At 49.2% G+C, this 26,838-nt stretch overlaps 1 protein-coding gene across 3 annotated transcripts in view; it reads right to left on the minus strand.

The window, feature by feature from the left end:
* The window catches only part of NTN4 (netrin 4), a 47,837-nt gene extending 21,743 nt beyond the window's left edge, over positions 1-26,094 (minus strand). For 2 of the 3 annotated variants that reach the window (XM_062585571.1, XM_062585563.1), the window contains exons 1-4: positions 25,994-26,094; positions 25,085-25,116; positions 22,393-22,913; positions 3,984-4,262 (exon numbers count right to left, since the gene is read on the minus strand). In XM_062585571.1, coding sequence (XP_062441555.1) covers positions 3,984-4,262; positions 22,393-22,913; positions 25,085-25,116; positions 25,994-26,073 — 912 coding nt within the window. In that variant the 5' untranslated portion in view covers positions 26,074-26,094. The remainder of the gene's footprint in view (positions 1-3,983; positions 4,263-22,392; positions 22,914-25,084; positions 25,117-25,993) is intronic. The other variant, XM_062585581.1, reaches the window with a different exon arrangement.
* Positions 26,095-26,838: the final 744 nt, after the last annotated feature.

Raw genomic sequence — 26,838 nt, forward strand, 5'->3', positions numbered from 1 at the left:
AGTGCTTTTTCTTCCATAAGTTCTGGTTACCTATTTCCTCTCCTGAGAGCAAAGATAAAATGACCGTATCATATTATTAAAACTGTCATTGAGGAAAAAGAGAACAAGAGAAAGAACAAAACCAGGCCATAATTTGTTCCTGCTCCCTGTGCAAGGCAGGTAAGAGATGTGCGAAACAGCAGCAAGGGTGCTTTAGCTGGGCACATGCTGCAGTGCTGAGGTACCAGCACAGAGGTACCAGCGAGGGGTAAGAACCCCATGCGCTAGGGATCAGCCCCCAAAAAACATCTTCTCGTGGCCCCTGAGGATCCGGAGGGATCTCCTGTGTTTGCGAATCCATTTCTCTACTCGCACTCATGCTTTGCCATTTAACCCAGCTCGCAAACTGATTTGACTGCTCTGCATGGTCCGGTGTGAGGTTCATTTGTCCATGCACACTTTTTCTTCTGGGCATGCCTTGGGTAGTGACCCTTTGACTAAGTGGTTTGAAAGGAGGGGGGAAGAGAAGGAAGAGTAACTATATCGCCCTGACAGCTCTCTTTTGCACACAAATATTTAACCGGGCACAGTCAGTTTTACTCTACCCACACGTAGCACCGTGGCCATCACTGGAAGGTAGCCACGTCCTCTCTGTGGACTTCCTCTGCAGCTCATGAAGAGGGAAACCTCCCTAGTGCAAGAGTCCAACTAATATGTTTATGAATCACCTAGATGTTGACACTGCATTTCTCCCGTGAACCCAGAACTGTCATATATAAATTCCTTTCTCGTTTATTTAGAACTAGTCGACCTATAAATATCTCCACCTAAGCCCTTCTTCCTACCTTCCCCCACTCCAGAAGCTGAAACTGTATATCTCATTAAGAGCCTTAAGACTTCCTCTGGCGTTGCCATCCACTTTCACGCAGAAACACACAAATGCAGAACGAAAGCTGCCGCGAGCCCCTTGGCTGTCAGAGAAGTCAGGCTATGAAACGATCGGTGGGGAGACCCCCGTGAACCAAACGGTGCCCAACCAAGGAAACTGCACAGCAGGGAGGAGCACAAGGAGTTTTGCAGCTAGACAACAGAGAGGGTGTAGGAAGAAGCCTCTTATCAGGTTCCTGGCTGTTGCTTTTTGCTGCTGAGCCTAACAACATTTTTCTCCAAAAGAGTCAGGTTCCCAGTGCATGAGGACCATACCATCAAGAAAAGCTCATATCATGGAAGGAACCTTTGCAGCAGCAGCAGCTGATGTCTTGAGCTGACCAGGGCCTGCTGGTCCCGTGGTTCATTCCTCCTATACCAAATCCCCGTCCAGGTGGCAGCCACCAGCTTCCACCCATCCGCACTTAGCTTTGCCGAACCATCTCTGAGTGAAATGACTGAGATACTTCAGCTTGCTCTGTGAGGGCTGTCTGAGACCTGACAGCTGCTCCCAGGGCTACCAGGACACCCTTGCTTTCTCCCCAGACCAACCAAAGAAATATATCACATCTGGTTCTTTCACTGGCCAGGCAGGAGCTGAAAACAAGCCAGTAGTTAGGATTTTGCCTCTGGGCTGAGACTAAGTAGGGGTTTAAGGAAACCTGCACAAACTTTTTTTGGAAAAAGTGTTTTTGGGAAGATTCAGAAACTATTTTGAAACATGATGTTAACTCCCTAACTTTGGTAGTATCCTTCAGGAATACTCTGGTCAAAACAAGCACAAAAACGCTGTCAAATTTTATAACAATATTGGGAAATGTAAATGCATTTCCCAGCTTTTGCTGTCCTCAATTTTGCAATGAGGTTTCTGCTGTAAGCCCACATGGATATAGGTACATTAAAATTAACACTGAAGACTGAAGTCCCCATATCAAACCAGAATGATTGACCATAATTCTTCAGAATTATCTTTTAAGTAAATGACTTTTTCAGGTGAAACTTACAGAAACGCTCCCTCTCTGAAATGTTCCTTTCTTCTCAGAAATTTCTTTGACGTCTCCTACCTAAGCAGCCCCAGTTCTCACCATCTTCTGCCCCCTTCCTGCTCTTTTGAACACATCTTTGTTTTGATACCATCCGGGAAATGAAAAAAAGATGTGATAATGGAAGAGGAAACACCACTTTCCTGACCCTACAGCAGGGTCCTGCCGCAAACCGTGGGGCTATGTGACCTTTATGCTGGCTGATCTCTTATGGGACACACAGAGAAAGCTCTAAGAGAGGGTAAGATGAGTTAATTTCGCTGCAGAAACTTCACCTTTGGGCCTCTTGCCACATAAATATTTATAACTAGAGTTTAATTCCTCAGTCCCCTAGGGGCTAGAGCAGGGGCTTGCTGCTATTTCTTGCTTTGTTTTTTCAGTATAATCTTGGGCTTTGGTTCCTTCCCACACCATTCCCTGTTACCTATGCACTATTATTTTTACGGTCTACGGTCGTCCCAGAAGTATATTTGGCTGCAGGCTCTGCTGTAACTCTCAGGGGTGCTCTGGGGCACACTGCCATGCAATTGTATCACACTGAAATAATCCCAAGTAAACAGCTCCTTTCAAAGACTTTTGCTGAGGGAACATCTGTGAAAACCAGACTAGTGCTACTTGAAACAGGCTTATCAATCATAGCTCTGCATGCTTCAAATTTGTATATTTTCAAGATGTTGCAAGACTAGCTCTATTAGAAGAGAAACATGCTGTCTGCTTCATGTTTAAGACCATAATTTAACTCACATGAGAGTTCCCTGAAGAGCTGGATAGATGCCAGACTTCTTACCTCTAGTAATTGGCTTACGTTTTTATGATCTTCCCCTTTTTAACCTTATTCAATGCAATATGTTTAACTGCCCTGACCTTCCCTACCTCTCTTATGCCAAGAAAGCTAATACTTTCAGAGCCAGCCAAGACGGGCAGAGAGGCCAACCTGAAGAGGGCCCAGCCCAGAGACTACAGCAATTTTCTGCTGGTTTTCAGCTAGTATTAGATCAAACTCCAACTACCTACAAGCAAGGTTTAGACCCTGCTCTGAGTGGAGTACCTAAGTGCATAGGTTTGAAAACATCATTTCCAAAAGCTACTCAGCAGTGCTGCCCAGCTGGTGGTGAGAGCAGACAGCCCTGCCTGCATGGGACGGCCACGTCCCCAGGTGCGGGCATGCCGCTGCTCCTCGTGGCTCGGCACCTGGGCAAGGAGGTATCTGCACCCGGCTGGGGCACCACCACAACCTGCTACGCCAGGCATGTCCTACACAGCCAGCCAGGCCACAATGCTGGTACCGAACCTGGCAGTGCCGACCAGTGTGGTGGCAAACACTTAATCTGCTGCCATGCCTGTCTTATCTCCAATATGTTAGTGGCTATAGGGCACATCTTCAGGACGTGGGAGACCTGGATTTGGGGTCTCTGTCGGTCCCAAAGGATTTGAACTCGCAGCTCTTGTGATGAGAGCTCCCTTGCAATCAGAGCCCAGGGTTTTTATCCAGAGATGTGTAAGGCAAACCAGAACAGAGAGCCCTGCTGAGAGCCAGCTCTCCTGCCTCTCAGCTCAGGATCCAGCGCAGTACTCGAGGAGCCCCCAGAAGCAATGGCAATCACAAAATCCCTATGGCCTTCAGGAAAGTATCTCCCTCTCTGTCAACAAAATGCCTTGTATTTATCATCTTCTAGATATTTTGCTATTGCTGGTTAGGGTTTGAGGAAAGAAGGGAATCAGTGATTTTAATTTTCTTTAAGGAACCACTTGAATAAATGAGTTTAACTAAACTACGGAGTAGCTATTTCTGCAGCCTTGAAGGAAGGGGGTCCTGGTGGACTCTACTGCATTTTAAACCAAGATGCAAGAGAAGCATGGCTCCTCAACTCCAGCTGGGGACTACCTCCTGCTTAAAGATTGCTTTCGCTTACTTTGCTTTGAATTTAAGGCATCACATGACAAACATTGCATACTTGGATCAAGAAACCACACAGTTTTCTGTTTCAAGTCTCAAGCCCCTTGCAGCGCCGACGCTGTTGAGCTTCTACCTACCACGTGGAAGACGCCGGCTGCCTTGACGGGTCTGAAGCCAGCGACGGGCACGCAGTGGTCCGCGTGGCCGTTGCAGAAGCAGCTGCCTTTCACGATGAAGTCGTAGACGGCGAAGTGCAGGAGCTGCGGGGGCTTCGCCGCCAGGCCCTCGGCGTGGCAGGGGCAGCCCTGCCGCTTCAGCAGCCGCACGCGCAGGTTGGTGATCTTCAGCTGCTCCTGGGCCTCGGCGCTGTAGGGATCCTCGGCCGCGTAGGGCGGCGCCAGAGCTCGGTATATCACCTGCGCGGGGAGACACCGGGGAAGCAAACATGAAAAAAAAAAAAAAAAAAAAAAAGTGGAAATAAGGGTGTCGGTGGCAGCGCTGGGTGCATGAAGCCCTACCGATGCCCGCGGAAATTTCGCCGTTAACTCATGGCTTCGCTGCCACCCATCGCGCCTTGCCACCGTGAGCAGCCGCTGCGAGAGCGGCTGGGGCTCCTTCCGCCAGCAATAACGCGGCAGCTAAACGTTTAGCAACCTGCTTCTTTCCCTCTTCCCCCCGACAAAGTGGGGGCATTTCTTTTTAACAAATAAAGCTCAGATTTCTAAATATTTGGCGCATATCAGTCCCAGGCTGCTTTCTCGTGGAAAAGTGATTAGGTGTGGCAATTAGCGACGGCAAGCCGATAGTCGAGAAAGCCTAGATAAGAAAGAAAGAAAAGGTGGGGCTTCCTAAGTTTAAATAAATACTTATCAGCCAGCCTTTATTTTAACTTCAGCTGGATGGAATAGGTAAATATTGGCTCAAACTGAAAATTGAGAGCACTAGATAAAAATAACTAATTTTCTTTAAGAGGTTTATTTAAAACTTATTGGCCTAGGTGCCTACAGCATGAAACCACGAACAGCATATAAGTCATTTATCCACCATCCGCAAAAAAATGACATTTCTATGACACACACATTAGTCACTGGTACATTTAATTTACGGTCCACACTTTTTAAATAGTTAGATGGTTCTTCACTGAATAGTTTCTAAACGCTTGATGCATTTGTAATATTATAACTGAGTTCCCACGCCCGTGGTGCCGAGTGGGGCACGTTGCGGAGAGGAGCCGGGGGGCTCCAGGGGACCCAGAGGCTTTCCTGTAATTTTACCGGGATTAACACCCCTGGCTCTGGGTGCACCCGCTCGCCCGACTGCCGGCGTTGCCTGCCGGCTGCCGTCTCTCCCGGCCCGCGGCTGCTGGCAGAGCTCCTGGCCGGGACCTGGCTGTTCTCCAGAGCTGCCAAGTCCCAGCCAGAGGAAGTTTTGTGAAGGCCTGGAAGGAGATTTAGAGCTTTTCACATTGCTGAGCTGAGCGGTGGCAGCGCGCTTTTGTGCGCCCTTGTCAGCCCGCCAAGCGCGGCAGCGATCAGCGGGCCGCCGGCAGCAGGGCTTGGACATCCCGGTGCCCGGCACGGTGCCTTTAGCACGCACGTAAGGGCGCAGCGGCGGGCGCAAGCTCAACAGCTCCTGCGAGCCATCCCCAGGCTGCCCGCGCCAAGGCACTGCTGCGGTGCCAGCGGCAGAGCCCGGAGATACGCGAGCGCTTGGCTGCTTTGCCCCAAAAGCCGTGCGAAAGGGAGGAGGTAAGCTGGAAACGGTGCTCAGAGGACAAGGCAGGCGGCAGTGAGCCCCTTGTGTAGATGTGCTGAGTCTGGTGAGGATACGAACGGAGAGCAACGCATTTCGAAAGGTCTTTTTTCCTCTTTTCCAGGAACATAGACAGTCTTTTCTACTTTCCTAAAATCAAAAATACCAAGCAGATACGAACAGAAACCCCCAAGAATCCAAACATCAGGTCCTCCACATCTCCCCAAGGCTTCTTATTTACCCAAATTTAAATCAATGCAATTCTGATCACATTTACTTATTAGTGGCTTTGTGAACACAAGATGCTTTCAGATATGAAAAGAAAATTCCCTGGAAAACATCCAAATTTGAGACATTCATTTCATTTTAGCGGAGATGATGGAAAATGCAGGGTTGAGAATTTGCAGTAAAAAACTAGCACTTTGGATTCCTTGTGATTACATAAATCACTTCTCAGAGAAGTCTTTGTTCTTCCTGATTCAGGTCAGAGTGGTGAAATAAATAAATAAATGGGAACAACTAATACTAGATGCAGTTACAGCCTTTCTTCTCATCGTTTTCAGTTAGTCTTATTTATCCATGCATACACATCCCATGCATGTGACTGATGTTTATAACTAGCAAAGACAGCTGTGGTGGGCAAATCAATAATTTTGAGCGCCTTTGCACTTGGAGAGTTAAATCTTGGCTGTGTGGAACTGAGGGGGAGTTATGCTACTGGTTTCAATGGAGCCAGTATTCCAGCTCAAGTCCTAAAATGTTGCAAACATTTCTTTTTATGGCTACTTGAAAACAGCGATGCTAAACAGGATCCCTGCCTGTAATTCCCAGTGGACTGCAAAGACCAGCCTCTCCGCAGCTCGTTGTGGCTGCCCTTCAGCGATGCGCAGCCGTCCTGAACTCAACTTGGTGGGTCGGCAGCCCCAGCATCGGAGCCCCTTTGCAAACTGAAGTAGTGCAGAGTTACAGAAGGAGTCTGGTCCCAGTGTTGCCAGTACAGTCAACACCCCTCCAAATACCGGTAGATCTATTTTCATAAACTACAAACCAGCCATAGCAACATGTAAGGCACTGTCCAAATAGCAGTTCTCTGCACTGTCCCAGTTGGTTGAGCTGGAACCTCCAGAGGCTGCTTAACAAGATCAAGAAACATGTTTCTCAGCAAGATTTCCCTGTTAACCCTGATGATTTATCCAATCCCAACTCAGGAATAACCCTAACACAGCAGCTGGGTCACACTGTCCTTATACATGAAGCAGCTGTTACAGCTCTGCACCTCTGTCCCACCCAGGACCCATAACCCCCCGTATACAGACGCTCGAATGTCAGCTTTAGTACTTTTATCTCTCCTAGGACCAGACCATGCAATTCTCCTATTGATAGGACAGGCCCTGGGCTACCTCATCCTGCCATGAACGAACCATGGTTTTGCACAGCAACTCTGACTGTGTTTCATACCTTCTGCTGCAGCCCCCGAGCACAGTAACGGGCAGCTTCTGAACCAAAATACTGTTTGACTGCACAGAAGAAGCACTGAGGCAGGATTTGAGAAGCACTTACAGCCTATATACATGTTTATCTTGCCTATCTTGTGTATCTGACAATATGGCTTTTGCAACCTTCCTCGCACTGCTGACAGATGCCCAAGTGGCCAGAGCAGCTCCCCGGCATTGGGTCTGTGCCCGAGGGAGCCAGTAGCCCCATACGCCTCCTGCATGGCCACCAGGTCCCTGTCCCTTTTCCCCAGGCTAGTTCAGCTGGCTCCATGGGAGGCTCAGACAAGCACCTTAGAGCCATCAAAACAAGGTCCTGCCACAGAGTCCTACTAAAGAGAGCTCTACAGTGATTACACAAGGAAGATACATAGTGCAACGAGGTAGAAGAGCACATCCTTCCTGATCATCCTTAAGACTTGCATCCAGCGAGCCTCACCGGAAACCATCATACAGCATCTGTCTCTGTGTACACACCATACAGACACTATGTCAAAAATCAGCATTATAATGTTAGGAAGATGACCTGGCTTCCCCTGGTAGTAAGCAGGCAGAAGAAGCTGAGAGGACTGGATCTTTACACTAGCAGCTCTTCTGTGAATGCATTAGTACACACTTGTGTTTTGTAGAACTAGAAAGCAATAAATTAAAACCCCCCAACACTCCCATGCTAGACAGGCCAAAATGTATCCTATCAAAAGCATATCTGCACTCCCAGCCCTGCCAGCTCTGTTCTCAGTCCTGGTCTCCCTTCCCTGTTGCACCTGCGGCATTTCGGTGGAAATCAGGTAATCTTGCGTACTTTTCTCTTCCACATCGATGTTTCCTTTTACCCTGCAAGAGACACGTTCCTTCCACACCACGCGGAATTTTATTCTGTTGGTTCCCATCTCCTACAAATGAGATGTTCGTATGAATCAATGTCAATACAGGAGTGATTTAAAACTTCCACAAGGATTTTCTTCTCAGGAAAAGTCTATCTACATAGCCAAATACCCTGCAGTGGTGCCGGAGAGAATTTTGTCCCCACAAAAGATGTCCAAGAAACATAACAGTTTTAGTATACGCACACAAAAAACCCTCCGGGAACACGGCTGCTGCCCCCATGGACTGGCTCTGCCCCGTGGAGAGAGGCACCCGGTGCACCTGAGCCAGGCACCCCGGGGACGGACACCGCTTGCCGCTGCCCTTCTGCCTCGCGGCAGTGACGGGAGGTGGTCGAGACCGGCCGCAGAGAGCGGGAGAAGACCAAGCACTACCTCCCCCTCCGTAGCACCCCTGTGCACCCTGTGGAGTAAAAACACTCTGGTTTTCAGCCAGGCTGCTCCAGCTGTCTGTGTTTTGGGCACGTCATAACATGGACGCCCTCCCATAAATTTTCACAGCATTTCCTTTTCCTTGTGTGCAGCCACAAGCAGCTCTTGATCTGTTGATTACTTCACTTTTTTTTTTTTTTTTTTTTTTTTTGGTCTTCATGGCACAAGAAGCCTTAGCTACTCGTCACTCCCCAGACACAAAAATGTAGCCCAGAATATAAATAAAACAACGTCCATGAATGTGGTGCACTCAAGTAATTGCTTGCACTATAGTGACCTCGATTTATAAATACATAGAAGTCCCTTTGCAAGAAGCGCCCTAGTATGTTTACACTCGAAAGGCAATGAAAGGACAGCTTTATATATATTTCCACAGTGGGAAGGAAAATGCTAATGAACGAGGCTGAGAACACGACAAAATAAGCTCCGAGGTCAACGTTGCCTGAGGAAGTCAACAAAACCAATGAAAGATTTGCCACTAGCAGAGCTTTCTGGGTGAGTCGTAGGTGCATCCCAGACTGCCGAGCTTCCACCAGCCAGGGCTGCGGAAGGCATCAAAGATGGTTCGCAAAATGACAGCAACTATCGAAAGACTGAATAAACGCGTGGGTAAATGGATAAGCACACACACACGGAAACAAGGCAGCAAACGGGCAAAATGTCAGAAACAAAAGTAATAAGCAAGTGTGAAAAGCATAGCCACACTTCTGTTTGTTTGCAAATGAAAGCCAAAATGGAAACACTGCGGGAAGCGGTCCACGGCTTCTTTCCAAAGGAGCACCAGACTAAAGGGAGTGACAGACTCTGCCCTGTGTCGTCGCACCCACAGCCGTGGAAGCGCACCTGTAGGCCCTCTGTAACTGTGAGCTATCTGCAACAGGGACTCAGCTATTTGGCTTCCTGGGCATTTGCTAAACTCAGTACGGCTTTATCTGACTTTTGCAAGTGTTTTTATTCCTTTTCATGTATTTTACAGAGACACGGAAAAAAACTCTAATAAAAGAGAAAGAATGCAAGGTTTGCTGTTTTCTGCAAAGACAAGGTGAACTAAAAAATGAGAGATATGCATCAGCTTATAAGAGGGAATGCGACGTCTAGGTGAGCGTTTTACAGAAATGTTAAGGCTTGCATTAGGAGCCTGCAGTGTTTGTTGGTATGCGGGCGCTAAATAAATATCGCTAAATGGCCTGTGTTATTAGGCTGTTGAATTTCCCTGTTATTGAAATCTATCTGGTTTATTTAGTACTTGTACAATACTTTGAAAATGCAGGCAGTAAAGCCCATGGTGGAGCTCTGCCAATACATTTGTCCCCCAAAATATTTCCCTCGAGTCCTCAAGCCTGCACCCAGTCGAGGCTACACACCCCCTGCCGCAAGCTGGGGGGTGGCCATGGCAAAGCAGGGGCCAGGAGCCTTCTCCTCCCACCTCCCAGCCACGAGGTGTCCAGCTGTGTGCACACATCTGCTCATCTCCCTCGTTGGCAGACACTCGTAACTGCAAAGCAAAGCTCGGCCGAGCTATCAGCGTAAGGTGAAGTACTTCATGCTGTACTTTCTGCTTTTACCTCTCTGCCATCCCTCAGTGGCTGTGTGCCCATCACCACCACCACCTTCACCCACGGATTTGCCTGCAGGTGTGCTCAAGACCTTTTCTTTTCTCAAAGTTGAAGCTATCTCTGTAGATTCTCTTGGTTAAAAAAAAAAAAAAAAAAAAAAAGGAGTGTATAATTTTGGGGCCCTGCCTGCTGACCGGTGCTTTTTCTGCCACACAGTTTCCACCGCTCCTTGGAAATAGGGTGCTGCAAGAAGACCGTTTCCCCAGCTGAGGCCCTCCACGCTGCAGGTGTGCTTGGGGGTCACCTTGCTCTGAGTGGGGATAAAATCATGGCTGCTGTCTTGTCACTCTCCCTGCTAACGTCCCTGCTCAGTGGAGCAGCGAGGTTAGCCCTCTGTGGCCAGCAGCCCCCAACGTACACGGCACAAACACCTCCCCACGTCTGCACTGCTCCCGGGCACGCAGCTACCTGCTGGGGATATGGCTAGCTGGCTTTGCCTTGGGGATTTTCCCTGCCCCTAAAAGCATGCCCAGATAACTCACACTAAGTATCCTGGGGTAAAGCAGAGGCTATTATGCATTTGGAAAAAATCAGAAATTGCATCCAGGAGCAATTTGACGACTCTGGATTGTTTTCCAGAATTTCCGGTCCGCAGATAGCCGGGGAGGACTGGTGTGTCTGCGTGCGAGCACGTGGTGGTTGGGCTGCATGCGCAGGGTGCCTGGCGTGCCGGCAACCCTGCTCACGTCCCGCTCGGGTGAGCTTTCCACATGCGGCAAAACCTAGCAGGTGTCGCTGCCCATGCCCGGGCCACGAACGCAGGCAGCGAACGCGCAGCAGACCCATAGCAGAGCCTGCTGGCTGCGTTCCCGGGTATCTGCTACCCGGCGCACGTGGATGAGCTTCTATCCAGGAAACTTGGCCTGAATACAACGGTGCTAGTTTTTGGGTCGGCATTCTTGGTTCCTGCCCTTCTCCCCGGAGCGTAGCCTGGGCTCTCATGTCACCCTTCCCCGCTCGCTGGCCCAAGCCCTGCCTGCCCACGGAGCGCAGTGGACACCGGCTGATGCTGGAGCAGCGGGTGCTCAGCAACCTCAAGGGACCCTGGTGCTCTGCCGACCACCTACGGTGCCACTGCAGCTCTTCGAGGCGGCCACTTCCTCCCTCCCACTGCGGCAAAACCAGGCGTTCTCGCAGAGGAGTTACCCCCAAGTGGCGACTGCTTTCAGCTCTTGCTCTTCTTGTTTGGAGAAGCTTAACGGGGAAATTTTATTGAGCCAATTAAGCTTGCTTTCTAAGTAGATGTAAAAGTTAAAAGCAATCATTTGCCTTGCTGAGCATTATGGAAAGCTCACAGGGGGCAATTAGGCTGATTTGTAGAAATGGGTGGTTTAAAAATAATAGTAATGATGCAACATGTGTGTGCCCACTGGGGTTTTCTGTAATGTCAATCTGCCACAATGTCTGCTTTCAACTTCCATCCAAAAAACTGCATTAAGAGGAATAAACTCATCATCGTCATGAAACCCTGATTAGGCTTTTCTTTTTTTTTCTTTTTTTTTTCTTTTTCACTCGCAGAGGGAGTCAAATCTAAATTTAGCTGTTGGAAATTCAGCACCATCCAGGCACTCCCACTTCACGGAGGGTGCCTCCACATGTCCCACTCACACCCTCTTTCAACAGGGCTTGTGTGCTGGGCCCCTACCTGCCCCTCTGTCAGTCCTCAGGGGTGCAGAAGAGCCTCGGAGCTGAGACTGTTCCCTGCTCCTTTCCATTAAAGAGTAATTAAGCCTAACACCCAACAACACACGAAGGAAAGTCTTGTTGTACACTTGAGGATGGTAAAACTCAATAACTATGGCCACTTTGGCTTAGTGCCTGCAATTTGGACCATGAGTGAGGTTGGGATAAAGTACATGTGTGGGATTACACATATGATATTATCAGCTGTGCTTCTTACCAGCATCTTACCAACTACGTACACATCAACCAGTGCCGTAAACGAAATGTATTTCAAGATTTGCTGTGCCAAGCGGTCAGACCCAGGCTGCAGTAATAAATCATATTTGTTACATACAGGGAGCACTGGCAGTCCTACCTGCACTGACATCGGGGGTGACCCTTTTTTACATAGGGAAACCACAAGCACCAAATTTATATACTTTAACCGGAATTGCATGGCACTGTCAGTAGCCGACCTCCCCATCTGTCATACTCATGGTCTAACCACTAGACCTAGTGCTGATAATAACCCACATACTTCCTGCCAACATACATCCTCTGGAAGACAGAGACAGAGATATTCTACAGATAGATTTTCTGTGCCCATGTGGCTAACATCAGTCACATTCTCTCCTTGGCTCTTCCCAGATGGGAGAATAGTGTCTGCAGAGGAGTGTTTCATTTTGGTAAGGTGCTCGTACTTTATAGGTTAGTGTCCCACTGAAATATGACATGCAATTACACTGTGTGCGTATCTGTGGGTCTGTCGGTTGGTCCCTTCTAAAAGCTTTTGAACCACTGGCTAACTTTAACCACATTTGATAGATATATCTTTAAGATACTAAGCTCTTAAATTTTTAATAAAAAGTCTTGTTCCTCACCAAAATCAAACCCAGTGAACTTCTCCCTCTATGCAGAAGGATGCTAGAACCACAGTGCCAGTACATTTTACTGCCAAATGGCTACTCAGTTCATTTGATGCATTACCCCAGAGATAGAGCAGAAGAGCTATTAAGAGATAAATCCCTCAGTAGCTATAGGCAAGGTTAGTTGTCATGACCTTTGGCAAAAAAAAAAAAAAAGGCTCTTTGGCAGATGCTGTAAATAATTGGCATGGTGTGGGAAGTTCGGGGCAGGCATCACCTACAAGCTCCTCTAAGTTATTTTTTTTAATCTGCTTTTGAGATGAAGTAGACTTTAGGGAAGGATCCCACTTTTCCTTGGGGAGAGACCTGACCTGTATATGCGCATTCACAGAGTGCACTTCAGCATCATCCGGATGAGATGAAACAGCAAGAGAAATAGGGAAACCTGACCTGTTACTGCAGAGAGTAACTTAGACTTAATGACTCAGACATAGACTTAGAGACAGCTCTAAAGTCATGGTGAGCAAATGTAGCTTGTCTTTCTGGCTGCAATGTGAAGCACCCTATCCATACCCTCAAGCAAGGCAATAGAAACCTGCTATAGACGAGCAACAGCCGTCCACTGAGATCACTAAGACGTTGCAGAAGTGGTGCTGCTGTGGCTGTTATGGCTACTTAATATCATTTGACAAAGGACACCATTTGGGCACATTTGGCTTGTGCCTACAGCCCTTCTGCTAGCTTTTACAGTACATAAAATACGGCAAATAATGTCTCGTCTCACCATCCAAGAGCTACACAAACTTACAAAGATTTAAAAAAGAAAAACCAGCTGTTTCAAATAACTGGCCTCTATGCAGGCCTTGACAAGTTAATTGATACCAATACAACTTACATCTTTTGGGAAACTCAAGGCAATGTTCTGCCCTTCACCAAAGCAACAAACTGTAGCGGAGAAATTGTTACTCACACGCAGAAGCCAGCAGGTGAGCGGCTGAATGAGGCACGAGGAAAACCTGGGCAAGCGCCGCAGGATCTCCCCAGGAGGCCTGGTACCTCTGGCCAGAAGGTATCAGATGCAAGCCATCTTCTCAACTGCCTTTCAAGAGCACGCTGCACAATTTCATTGGATGAAAATGAAGCACTGCTAGGTCATGCCTGTTTTCATTCAGATGATGATTGCAGAAGTAATATTCTTATCACAAAAATCTCTCTCCAGTGCAGATAGCTCAAAGCATTTGGATTTCTTTACCTCAGACTAACAGTGCTGTTCCAAAAACTGGAAGTTTATTCCCACAACAGCTTTATTTTGCCTAATCAATATTTTCTCTCATCAAGCACAGACAGAAATACTCAGTTTGTTGGTTCACAAAACCCTTCAGATGAGTAATGCCATTGGATATTCACTGTTAAAGATAAAAATCTTTACAATGTTCTCATCTTCAAAATCTCTTCTTTAAAACCACTGTTTTCAAGGCTATACTATCCTGCGTAGGAAAATGAACCAGCACATTTCAGCTGACAATGTGAAGAAGTCCTGTGGCCTATCAGCAAGAAAGACGATATTTAAATGCTCTTCCCTCCAGCAATTCCCCTCCCTTCCCCATCCCCACAAAGATTTATGGGCTCAGCCGTGGCCTGCCAGCAGTACCTGCTTTGTATAGGAATAACGAGAAAAACCTGGAGCTACATCCAAAGAGCCAGGCAGAGAATTGGACTTGCTTGTTCGGTAGACAGTGCTGTGAGAAAAGCTGGCTCACTCCCCAGAGCCGCAGAATAACCCCTTTAATAGCTTCTGAGCAGGGCACGCCACTGCAAAAGCCTGCGAGGCAGCAGGCTAGCGTTTTGGCAAGAGCACCTGCAGGAGTCCTGCAGCATCAGGGGGATTTCTTTCAGCCAAAGAGTAATTCATTTTGAAGAACATTTTGCAACCGTTCTTGTCTACAATGAAAAGGCTTTGTGTCTATGCATCTGGCTGCTTACTGCTAGAGTGGAAACCATTCATTTACCATGTGCTACACTTAATTTGGGGAAAATAAACACCTGTCTGACTTACATGCAAATATGCACAGTCAAAGAGGCCATGAGAATCAGCACTCCTCACCTTTCAGCCTACTGCTATAGATTTCAAGCCATGCCATACATCTATGGTAATTTTGTTTTGGACATTAATACCTTTTCTTCCTGGAAATGTGGCCCAGGTAGAATTTGAGGCTTTTCCATTTGTCTAGCATTTTAGATCTCAATAGGCAGGAAATCTCATGCAAATACATCCACTGTGCATGCGCAGATTAAGTCTACAGAGCATGAAGTTTTGTTCCAAAACTTCTGAGGTGCATCAGATTTACCATGCTTCCCATGTATACGTTTGTATCCAGAGCAATATGGCAGCCCTACCTTACAGCCAGCAGACAGGGCTGAATAAGCATGCCAGTCTTTCCTTCATGCCAAAAAGGAACAGTGAAATGAAGCAGTGGGGTGCAGTGCTGGAAGAGAGGCTCTGGCTTCACCACTAAAACCCCGTGGCACTTTTCTCAGCGGAAGCAATAGTCCTGCTAACAAGGCCAGATGCCAATTCAGGGAATTAAATTCTGCCTACCCAAATTCCTCTTGTTTCATCTGGGTACAGTGCTCTTCACTTCCTACATAAGGACATGAGTTTGAAAAGGATCTCCTGGAGTTGTGGAACCTATTCCCTCCTATTGTAGGCGGCCTACAATATATCCCCTTTCATAGACTGGGCAAGCTCCCTCTTAGGAATAATTTGTTTTAGCCGTAGTTGGAGGCTGATACAGCATTTCCAATCTGCAATAGTTAGAAACTTGCTGTTCTAAACAGGGGACTGTCAAAACGTGTTATTAAGCATTGGCCATTCTCCGTGCCAGACGTGGCAGCACTTCAGTAGCTGACCAAGCGGAGGGCCATATTCCAAGTGCCATAACAGTAGGAAAGGCAGAGAGAAAAGGAGACGGCAAGACCTTTTTGTCATCTAGTTGCAAAAGGGTAATTGTGTGGAGGATCACTTTACACGGCGGGGAGAAGGGGGTAAAGGAAGCATTTCATGCGTGCCCTGGTCCTTCAGAGATGCTGAGTACCTGGCAAGCACAGCAAAGGGACACGCCAGTGCTCCAGGACTGCTGGGGGGACAGAGAGACTTGTCACAGCCTGGCCCAAAGTGCTTGCTGGCAGCATCACCTTTGCTGCTCCATGTACAGAAAACCTAAGACGAAGGCAGGTGTCTGTGCCCAGAAAATACCATGCCTGACACTCAGCCCTGGTGGTGCCCAGACTCTAAAGGCAAGGCACCTTTTATGGCAATATTCTCCAGATACTAAAGCTTCACCTCTGCATGTGCCCAGAACTGCCCTTGTCTTGTGTCCTCTCAGGTGAAGCCATGACCCGGAGCCTCTTCCCGCTGCCGTGCCCGCAGAGCAGTCACAGGCACCGAATGCCGTGCCGTGCCGGCTAACGGGCACCCATCCCACCCAGCTCTCATGATCCCACTCCAGGGACCCTGCACTTACTCACCAGGTGTCACAGCCCTCCTTTTCTAGGTTCCTACATCATTTCCTTGACTCTAGCCTTAGTCTGCTTACATCATCCCATTAACTATTCCATTAGAAATCATCTTTCTTGTCCTTTTGCTTAGGAAATAGGGGCCCCACATTTAGCTAAATTCACTGAGATATTGCAAAGCATGGTTATGTCTCTAGCTATGACCCCCCCTCACCACCAGCCCCATCTGATTAGGAAGCTCCTTTGCATGCAGTGCTTTTGTACAAGACCCAACAGGGAGCATTTTCCCAAAGACAGAATGATCAGGAAGATGCTGTAAAAGAGGTTTCTCTCTACAAAATGCACTTCTACAAAGTATAGAGTTGTTATCTGAAAACATACCATCTTTGCTGTATCCTTATGTGTCCTGTGCATGGCTAATGTCAGCCATTAGCCACCAGCAGCCATTAGCAGGACCTCGCTTTTCTTGTGGCTGGTTTGGGCTCTGATTTTCTCCTTGTTCAGATGCCAGTGGCACAGAACCATTGACAAAACAGTTTGTAGCCCTCTAAAGGTCTGAAATCTAAGTCTAAGTCTATTTTGAGGCTATTCTTTCATATCTGCACAGTTCATTTGTGGAGTGCAAGTGACTGAACTCAAACCTCCCATGCCCAAGTGATCCTTGGAGCTCAGGGCACTAGAGATGCAGCTTCAGTTAAGGATACTGAAGAGGTAGTAAATAAACTTGAAGTCAAACTTACTTAGGCCTAAAAGATGAGCAGAAGTTATATAATCCAAAATTAAGGCCCCCAAAGTAAAAACCCTAAGTACCTTTAACTCCCGTTTGTGACAGCGAGTGTTAAGATTGCTCTATGTCTATTAGGGCCAAACTCCTGATTAGCAGGACACAATTTACTTCTGCTCTACAGAGTTTTTTTCAGGTAAAACCTGTAGGACTCGTGTGCAAATCCTTAAGGAACGGATGCAGGCTGCACACAGCAGCAGTACAAGGCAGAAAATTTGAAGGTTTTTCTGCTGCAGGAGACATATGAGGTCAATAAAATGCTCAGTAAAACACACACACCGCAATAAAACAGCAGCATGTGATGTTTAAAAAGCTGGAAGCACGTTAGAGTTTGTTGCTGGAATATTGTCAAGCTACAAATATGCTTCTCCTATTAATAGAAAATAACAACAATGGTTAAAGTCTCGAAGTGATTTATTAGCAGTATTCTGAATTGATGAACACTCAAACAAGTTAGTAATTTACTAAAATCTTGTCAAGGAGACTCTGCTTCAGTAAGTTCTTTTGTCATGGAGCTTGTCTAAATGGGGACACTCAGGCGAGCTAATCTGAATTGACCACAGATGGGAATTTAAAGTGAATGAGATAATTGCATTGCAGAGTGGACAGTCACTCTCACTCATAGTTAAAGAATTAACATCTGCTCAGGCCCCCATGTAGACGAGTCTTTAACAGTGACATCTAGTCAAAGATAATTTTAAGATTAGCCTGTAAAGGAAGAAATATTAATATGATCCAAAATATGGGAGGGAAGATAGCCTTTTATGCATACTAACAAAAAAGGCATTCTTATCTGAGCATGAACCTGAAAGAGTTTATTTCTGCATCGTATTTACTTAGATCAGATTATGTTTGGCTGGTGAATCCAGTTCTGATTTTCTTTGCAGTAATGTGGCTCAGGGGTAACACCCTGGAAAACAGTGAAAGTATTCTGAATTTGTAGCACACCCATATGACACAGGCTAAAACTTGGCTTTAGCCTTTCTCTTAAAACACTGATAATATAAGGTCCAGCCTTTAGAGGTTTCTACCTAGGCTAAACAAACTGTTGTCATGAACAATTAATTCACTATATTAAGCACAAGAAAAGTCTTCAATGATCCCTTTGCACACAGCTGATCCTAAACTGTTTCCTGACAGGGAAGAAATGCGTTCTCCACAGTGTTGCAAGATCTCTCCCACTGGCAGATCTTTGAAGTTTGCTGGAAATCTAATCAGCTGTACTGGTGTTTCCTCTTCCTTCCTGCTTCTCCTTTGCCCCCTCCTGAAGAGCCCTATGGCAGGGACAGTCTGACCCTAAATGTTTAACCGTGGGAGCTCCCGAAAGCAGAGCCAGACTAGAGATGGGTTTCTGAACAGGACACGCGGACTATCTGGGGATGCCTGGGCAGGTGACGCCCATCATCTGGCTCTTCGCTTCCAAGCAACGAGGGGTTCAGATGCTTTGCTCAGCTCCTGGATACTTACAGAAAAATCACTGGTCCTACATGGAGTTCAGCTCAGCAAAGTCTCTAAGTACATGCTTACCTGTAAGCATGTGCTTAATTCCCCCAACAAAACCTTTAAGACTAGAGCATTAGTGTATTATTCTTGAAAGCCAGCACATGGCTGTGATTAGAATCTCCCGTTGACCCCCTACATTACAATTCATAGTAATTTTATGTGAAAAACAAATCTCAAACTTTTCCTTCCAATGGTCACATTTCATGTTTCTGTCATATCTCTTGGGACACATGCTTTCACACACATTTTGAGCACTAGCCATACATCGATTAATCAGGTACATGCTGCTGCCCATCGTTAAGAAATATCCTTGCTTCCACTTTCTTACTGGATGAACGTGAACATTGGATGAACACTGTGTTAAGCACCAGGCATTCCTCGCCTCCCACATTATGCTTGTAGGATTTGATCTTCCCCCAGGCAACTTTGATGTATAACAGGAATAACACAAGAGGAGGAGAAGATACCAATTCTGTGCTACGCAGCCTTCAACCCCCATGCTCTGCATGGTGGGCAGCTGCTGAAGAAATTTGCTCTGGATTTTCCCTTCCCAGCCTCACCATTAATCTGTTTATCCTCCAGCTCACACTCACTTCAGGGTGGACAGCTCAACCACATCCAAAGAGGATAACTAGGTCCAAAGGTGCTGCAGCATCAGGGAAAAGCTGTGAGGAAGGGTAGAGACCTGCCAAATCCCTGTAGAGACCCTGTGCTGCTAAATCAAGGGGCTGAAACTGAAAAAAAGGAACGCTACCAAGACGTAGCCCCCTTTTCTTCGGTGGTAGGTCCCACACAGATCGCTTTGTCAACATCCTCTGGCTCAGCTGCCAGGCCAGCAGCAGAAAGGAAAACACAGAGCTGGTCTATTAAAGAAAAAAGATGAAAAGCAGCTCCTGGAGCTAATTCAACATCTCTTGTTTCTCCATGAACATTGAGCTCCGGGTCTTTAAAATGAACCTAGAGGCTTGGCATCTTGCTTTTTGTGGTATCATAAATCTCTTCAAAATCAACATCATAGCAAAGCTGTAACGAGGGAGGGATTTTGTCATAAGAATTAGACGAGGCATCTAAGGAATGACTCATGATAATAAGAGCAAAAGAAACACAAAGAGATCATTTTTTTCTTTTCTTAAAAAAGCAAACAATAAAAAGTGAAGTGGATGCTCATTTGATCCAAACTAACACATATGACTTGTTAAAAAGAGGCCACAGACCCCTGTGCACTAAGAGCTTCTGCACGCCGCTGCCCTTGAACAGGGCTTGCTGCCAACCCTAACGTGTGGCAGAAACACAGGTCGATGAGCACTGCCATCCCTTTGCAGCCTGGGAAAACAAGGAACTGGCAGCCCAGATATTTACAGCTCTCATCTGGGCTCTAGTGCCATTAGGGATGAGCAGCCACCTCTGGAGGCCTCCCCTGAGCTTTTCAGATGGCTCATCCTGGGTGCCCACAGTCCAGCTGCCAGCAGCGTGCAGAGACCCGCCGTTCAAAGTCCCGCGAGCCCTGACTCTGTGCCTAGAAACGCCCATGTGGAGTTGAAATGTTTACAGTGGGAGAAAGTGGAATATAGACAGAGTAATACACAGTTTGGAGCACAGGTTATACTTGTAACATCGCAGGAAAAAAAAATTCAAAAGGTTAAAAAAGAAATCCACTAGCACTTGCAGAATTTATGTTAGCATTAAAGAAAACAGGGGCATCTGAGCTGCAATTAAATAACACTCTTCAGGCTTGGATGCTTTGAGAGGACTGCATATTTGAAACCACTGTTTAAAGTGAAATCACTGTTTCCATATGTCTGAAATTAGGTGCTACCAGAAGTGGGAGTAAAGCACTGCATAACTCCAAACAGAACACAAAACTCTGATGTTTCTTTAGGTGAGATACATGTTGCTATTGGCAGTTACAAGTAGTTGCTGGAATGTAGCACACTGTAATAAATTAAATGTGATATTTGCTAAGCATGCATGCTTGCCATCTGGTCACCAGAAAGTTGCTGTTATTACTTTGCAGGTAAATACAAGTAGTGTTTAAGTGTAGGGAACTGAAGTGTGCCATATTCTTAAAACTTTATAAGCCTCAGCCCCTTGTACTCAACATTTGTTTAAAGTCTAGAATAATTAAATGATCTTGACTTTTATGGCTTCTTTGCCATAATACAAACTAAAATGAAGCCAAAAGAAGGGATTCTGCAGGAGCAAGGTCTGTAAATAGCCTGTTTAGCAGCATGCTACTGCAGATACAATACCAAACTCCTTTCCCTCTTGAAATAAACACTTTTTTACACAAAAGAGTCTCATTCCTACTGTTCGCGCACATAGCACCAACCTGTACATGAGCCAGCTCAAGGATGGCATTTGCACAGGTTCTCTCCAGACACAGCCCTCATCCTGGTCTGAGCACACTTCGCAGAGGTGGTTTCAGCAAAACCTGCACTGGGGTGTTAACTATATGGGAAAAAAGATAACTGCCCTGACTTACCCTCTGCATTCTTGTCTTTAAGAATGATCCTGGGAAAGCTGAAAAAGGAGTGCACAAGTCGGTGTCCCCCAAACATCCCCTGCTTGTTGGCCCCAGCAGGTCAAAATTAAAAAGCGGCGGGGAGCAATTCTCCGATGCCGATAGCTACAAATTTCAGTCCCTGCACTGAACCGGTAGAGCCTTATGATTTAGGCGGTGGGAGTCAGTGACTGGTGGAAATGCTGAGGGTCTTGGAAAATTCCTGGTGGGGCATGTTTTTTAGTCTTTTGGTAGGACTCACTTTTTAGCAGGACCTGATTTCACTGTGAAGGGAAGTTTAGTCGGCTTTTCTGGGTCATGAGAGGACAGAGAGTGGAGAAGAGGAGAAGAAACTACTTTGTCCTGCCAATCACCTTACTTAAACCCTTCGCTGGGCTAATGAAATACCAATCCTGGACCTGTCTGACAGGTCTGGAGATCTCTGTTTGAGCCAATAGGGGCATGGGTCAGCTTCTCCTAGAGCAGGACGTCGGCTGCCTCCCCATGACTCTTCTCCGAAGAGATGCAATTCAGGAGACAGCTATTTCTGCAGCGACTGTCTTCCGAACCAAACGACAGGTAAGGGTGACTCCGCATCACAAACTGAGGTTGGGAAACCGCAAAATGGTTTTAACAGGTGATTTTCCTGGGACATGAATACCGGTCTCCAAGAACAGGCCCTTCATCTCAAAGTAAGCAGTCAGCAGGAACTGACAGTATAGAGCTGAGCCCCTAACTCACCATTTAAACTTGCCCATTTCTCTGCATTACATCAGAGGGGAATTTCGAGTTTGGAGTTAACTTTCAGCTACAGTTCGTTAGATCAGGCCACCAGAGGGAGCAGCCTTTAAAACCCAGAGCTGGTCACTGGCGATGCCTCCCCGCGAGCGGGGATGCCTGCGCCCAGGGAGCCCCTCTAGGGCCACTGCTCCGGGGAGAGGGCCTCCGGCACGGGGAGGGGAGGGCAGCCTGCTTCAGACGGAGAAGGAAAGCTGTAAAACCTCCAAGTATATAACTGATTTGCTGTTGTTTCCAATCCTGAAAACAAGCTGATTTTCCACACTGGCTTCTACTTGCCCTCTCGGCAAGTGTGATTTCTCTTCCTTTTGCACGCTGTTGCCATGCAAGTGCAGGCAGAAGAAAAAACCCAAAGGTATAAGGTCCCTTAATTATCTGGTTAATCTGCTTTATGCAGAACTGTGTATCAGTGTAGCCAATTTTTTTGGCTGGTTACCCTCTTACTTCCGGGTGATGCTCATCTTTATTTCAAGAGAATTTGGGCACCTTTAATTTTCAAAGAGCTACGTCTTTGCTCCACCTGATACGGACTTGCACTACAACAAGAAACCACAGCATTGCCACGGCTGGAGAAGACGGCCAAGGGCCACGTTCGCCGTGGCTGCCCTGAGCTAGCAACCTCATCCGTGCTGCTGGCAGCTGGGGGTATTTCCCCGTCCCCCAAACCCGCGCAGGTTGCCCGCCAGCCGCTGGGAGAGCTTTCTCAGACGAGCGCGGGGGGCTCGCGGGAGAGGGCTTACCTCTCCTCCCGTACAGGGGAAGGGACTGGAGTATCGGGAAGTGCAGGCAGCTCCTTTCCGCGCCACGTCGTCCTCTAGCCCGAAGGTGGCAGAGCAGTTGGCGGCGAAGTACTTGTAGGGCCTCCAGGTCTTCCCGAAGTCCTGCGAGCGCTCCAGCACCATGGCGGCAGGCCGCGGCGACTTGAACACCAGGATCAGGTGGGTGAAGTAGAAGGCGGCCTCCAAGTCGAGCCGGATGGTCTCCCGGGGGGCGTTTCGGGCCGACTGCCACCAGGTGCGGGGCCGGCGGAAAGGGGAATCGGCCATGGCGGCGGGCGGGTGGGCCAGGGCCGCCCGGGCGTCGCTGCAGCGGCCGCAGGCCGGCGGCTCGCAGCGCCGGTCGGCCGCCTCGGAGTAGGCGCAGTAGGGCTCGGGGGCGCCGGCGCCGCACGCCGTCTCCGTCCGCAGCGCCCGCCCGTGCGCCAGGTTGCCCAGCCGGGGGTTGCAGGCTTTTTCGCAGCGGGCGCCCCCGCCGCCGGCACCTGCGAGGGAGGTCAAGCAGCGTTTGGTGCCATTTTCGAGGCCGTCCCGAAAATCCCCCCTCGCTCCCCATGTCCCCCCATCCCACCACTCCGTGAAACCTCTCTTTCCACAGATCCTCACCTCTTTTCCCAGCCCACCCTTTCCACCCCAAACCTCGCCGCAGCCCCAAGCTGCAGCAGAGGCCAGGATTTAACTAATGGAAGAGCCGCTTCATTTCTTTTTTTAGGGAGGAGAAACTTGCTGCCAATGCGTGTAAATGGGGGGAAAAAAAGGGAGAGAAAAAGAAAAAAATCCTCAGCTGAATTCGTGCTGGCACACCACCCTGCGACTGAGCCTCGGCCGTTTCTGCTACAGTTTCTCCAGAAGCCTCGCCGGTTTTAAAACTCACATTTAAAGCATCAAAGAAAACTCAAAAGTCGCCGTGGGGCTCATGGCAAAGCTCCCTGCAGCGCACCTAACCCTCGTGGCTCAGGAAGTGCCCGACGAGGGGCTCTCCGCACCTCCTGATTGCTGCATGTAGCCGGGGCTCAAGGCTCTACTCAGGCACCATCACCGCTTAGCACAGAAAAAGGTGCTGAGGACCCGGGGATGCCCAAGGAAGGCCAATGCATCTGAGATGCACAATGCCGTCTTTCAGGCCGACAGTCAGCTTCGAGCACCAACTATTAGGGCTTCTTCGCAGCATTTTTCTTATGCTCAAAGGTTGTTTCAGTCTAGCATCCAATAAATGCCTTATTGGGGCTTTACCCATCTTTTGTCTACAGTGTCAGAGTTGCAATTAAGTGATATTATGCACTAGCGGAGACTAAGCCTTCCGCATTGGACAGATTTCCCTGCTCCTTCCTCTTCTTGAAGAAAACCACACTGGAAAACAAAATGTTTCTACCCCCAGCGACCTGTACAGGTTTTCTAAACTGATTACTCAGAACAGATGTGGACCACTGCTTGTTATGCCCTCATTAGAAAACATTTCTAAACCCAGGCTCTGGATTTCATTGGGGGAAATGACAACCTAGGGAAGTTTTTAGCAAACACAAATACTCAGTGAAATTAGTTTCCTATGGATACAAAAACATCACGGTCTGTACCAACTGTGCAGAATACTTTAGAAAAGTAAACAAATATAACTGTAAAGTTTATATAATATCACTTCTATCTCCTGAAGATCCTTTCCAAAGCATTGTATAAACATTAACTAACCTACACAGCTCTCCTGAGGGGTAGCTAAGTAAGTGCTATTATCGTATTATCAGTTCGGCTTGCCACAAGTTGGCCTAATTTATGTATTTGGCCGCTTTCCTGGATTCTTTGGCTACATGTAACACAGCGCAGTTAGCCGCGAAACAAGTAAGTGAACATTTATTGTGCTTCCCTCCCTTACTGAACTGTAAAGCATATTTTGGAAGAGGTAAATAAATACAGCAGGGCTCAGCCAGGACCCTGAGACAGCTCAAGATTATTATTTGCATTTGTTGCACCCTTTGCTTTCTGCCCACTGCAGATGATTGCCCACAGGGAGGCAGCAGCTAGGCCCACGGTCAGCGGGGTTTTTCCTTGGGACAGCAGCGGTGCCGGGTTCGTGGTTGCTGTCCCCAGAGGCCAGCCCCTCGGGGGCTCTGCTGCAAGGCTCGCAGCCCTGCCAGGAGGTGCTGGCTACCAAAGTGCCATCCAAGTCCCTGGGAGCTGAGGGTATTCAACCACCCTGGCAGCATCCAGCTCCTGGTACCATCCGGCCTCGGCCATGCACGCCCACTGACGCAGCCGTCCTGCCGGGGCCGGGTTTTGGGCTGGCATCACTGAGAACTGGAGAAGGCTGCAGGCACGCAGACCCCACGTCCCGTTGCAGTGCTGGGAAGGGGAGGGAGGGAAACCCCTTTGCTTCCACTTGAATTCGAGAGGGCAGCACGACGGACGCAGAGTGATGCATGTTATGAAAGGTGATAGCTTTCTCATGTTCTGCTGTCTGCAGAGGGCAGATCAGAGCCCAAGGGTTTCCACACAGCGAGCCACAAGCTCCTGACTCCTCTCCCACAGCCCCAGAAAATGTGCTTTTCCCTACTTGCACCTAATGATTATGCCTAAGTACTTGCTCCCAGTCAGTATACTGTACATGCCACTGAATGGGACCTTTAGTAATGAGCAAGAGCATGCAGTGAACACCATGACTCACCTGTAAAACATCCATGGAAAATCATATGCTTCCTGCTTAAGCATTTTTGTAACACTTGCCTTGTGATGTTTCATTTCTATCTTGCGCCCGATTATGTGTTTGTTTCCTCTCCGTCCACTCCCCCCCCTTCTTTTTAAAGGAGAAAATTGGCACTTGGCACGCGAGTGGCGGCGGAAGCGTCTCGCAGACTGTGCCCGGTCTGTCCGCGGTGCTGCGGGACCCCGCTGCGGGGGGACCGGAGCGCGAAGCGTTTATGGCAGCGCTGCCTTTTAACGGGGAGAGCGGGAAGCGGGTTCGGGAAACCGTGCACGGCTGGCGCAGCGCTTCGCACACCCCGACGGCAAGGGCCGCGGGCGGCACCGCACCCACAGAAAACACAAGCAGCGCTTTACGGAGCCCGGCGCCGCGGCCGCCGCCGCTCCGCAGCCCGCTCCCCGCCTCGCCGGGAGCCCCCGGCCGAGCCGCAGCCCCGCTCGCCCCCCGCCGCCCCTCGCTGCGCCCCCCGCGCCGCGCCGCGCCCGCCCCGCGCCGGCTTTGTCTGCTCCGAGGGGGCACCCGCCTGCGAGCGCGGCGCTGGCCGCCGGCGAAGCCCCCGGCCCTTGCAAACGCGTGTGCAAACGCCCAGCACGCATGCACGTGTATATATATGTATATAGTATATATACACACACACACGTATCTATAGAAATACATATATATTTATATGCACACCGCTATGTGCACACATCTGAGATCGGCGTCTCCGCACGTCTGCGCACACATGTATCTATCTATCCATCTATATACATATATATATATACTATATACATATATATACACATATATATATAGGTATGCAGACACCGCTGCGTGTACCTCGTACGCCGGCCGCGGACGGGAAACGCGGAGCGCCGGACGGTCGCGACCCACCTGCGGCGGCGGCGCAGCCCAGCAGCAGCGCCAGCCACATCCCGCCGAGCCCCATGGCCGAGCCCCCGGCCGCCGCGCATGGAGCCGCCGCGCAGCGCCCCGCCGCCCGCGCCGCGCCGCCCCGCGCCGCGCAGCGCCCCGCCGCCCGCCCGCCCCGCGCCGCGCCGCGCAACGCAGCGCAGCGCCGCGCCGCGCCGCGCAGCGCCGCGCAGCGCCCGGCCCCGCGCGGCATCAGCGCCCCGCGCGGCGCGGCGCGGCAGGGCGCGCACCTCCCCGCCGCCGCGCAGCGCCGCGCAGCGCCGCCGCGCAGCGCCCCGCCTCCCCGCCCTCCCCTCCGCGGCGGTGCGCGGCCCAGCGCGGTACTGTGGCCGGCCGGCCGCCCCTCTGCGGGGCACGGGCAGCCGAGGGTGTCCCCCCCCGCCCCGCCCCCGCGGCCGGCTCCGCGGAGCGCTGCGCCCCCCGGGGGCTCGGGCCCTGGGCAGGTGCGGGGGGCTTTGCCCCCTCCTCGCTCCTGGTTTCCCGGCGTCGGGCGAGGTGCGCGCGCGGGTCCCGCACCACGCAGCCGACCCCGCGTTAAACTTTCCTGCCAGGAAAAGAGAAGGGCATTTCCCACGCGGGGGACGCCTGTGGCCCCGCCGGCCAGGGCCCCGCTCCCGTGCCAGCTCCTGCATCCAGTCATGCTGTTGTGCACAAGGAGAATGGAAGTTAACCTTTGAAATGTATATTTTCGGAGATCTAGCTCAGTTTTGGAAGAGCGACTTAACCAGCAGCTAACTGAAAGCAGTTATTTAAACTTTGATGCTGTTTCTGGTTTCATCGACTGCTTTCTAGTAACTCTGAAAGAC

The sequence above is a fragment of the Rhea pennata genome, chromosome 1 (assembly GCF_028389875.1).
Source record: "Rhea pennata isolate bPtePen1 chromosome 1, bPtePen1.pri, whole genome shotgun sequence".
Taxonomy (NCBI): Eukaryota; Metazoa; Chordata; class Aves; order Rheiformes; family Rheidae; genus Rhea; species Rhea pennata.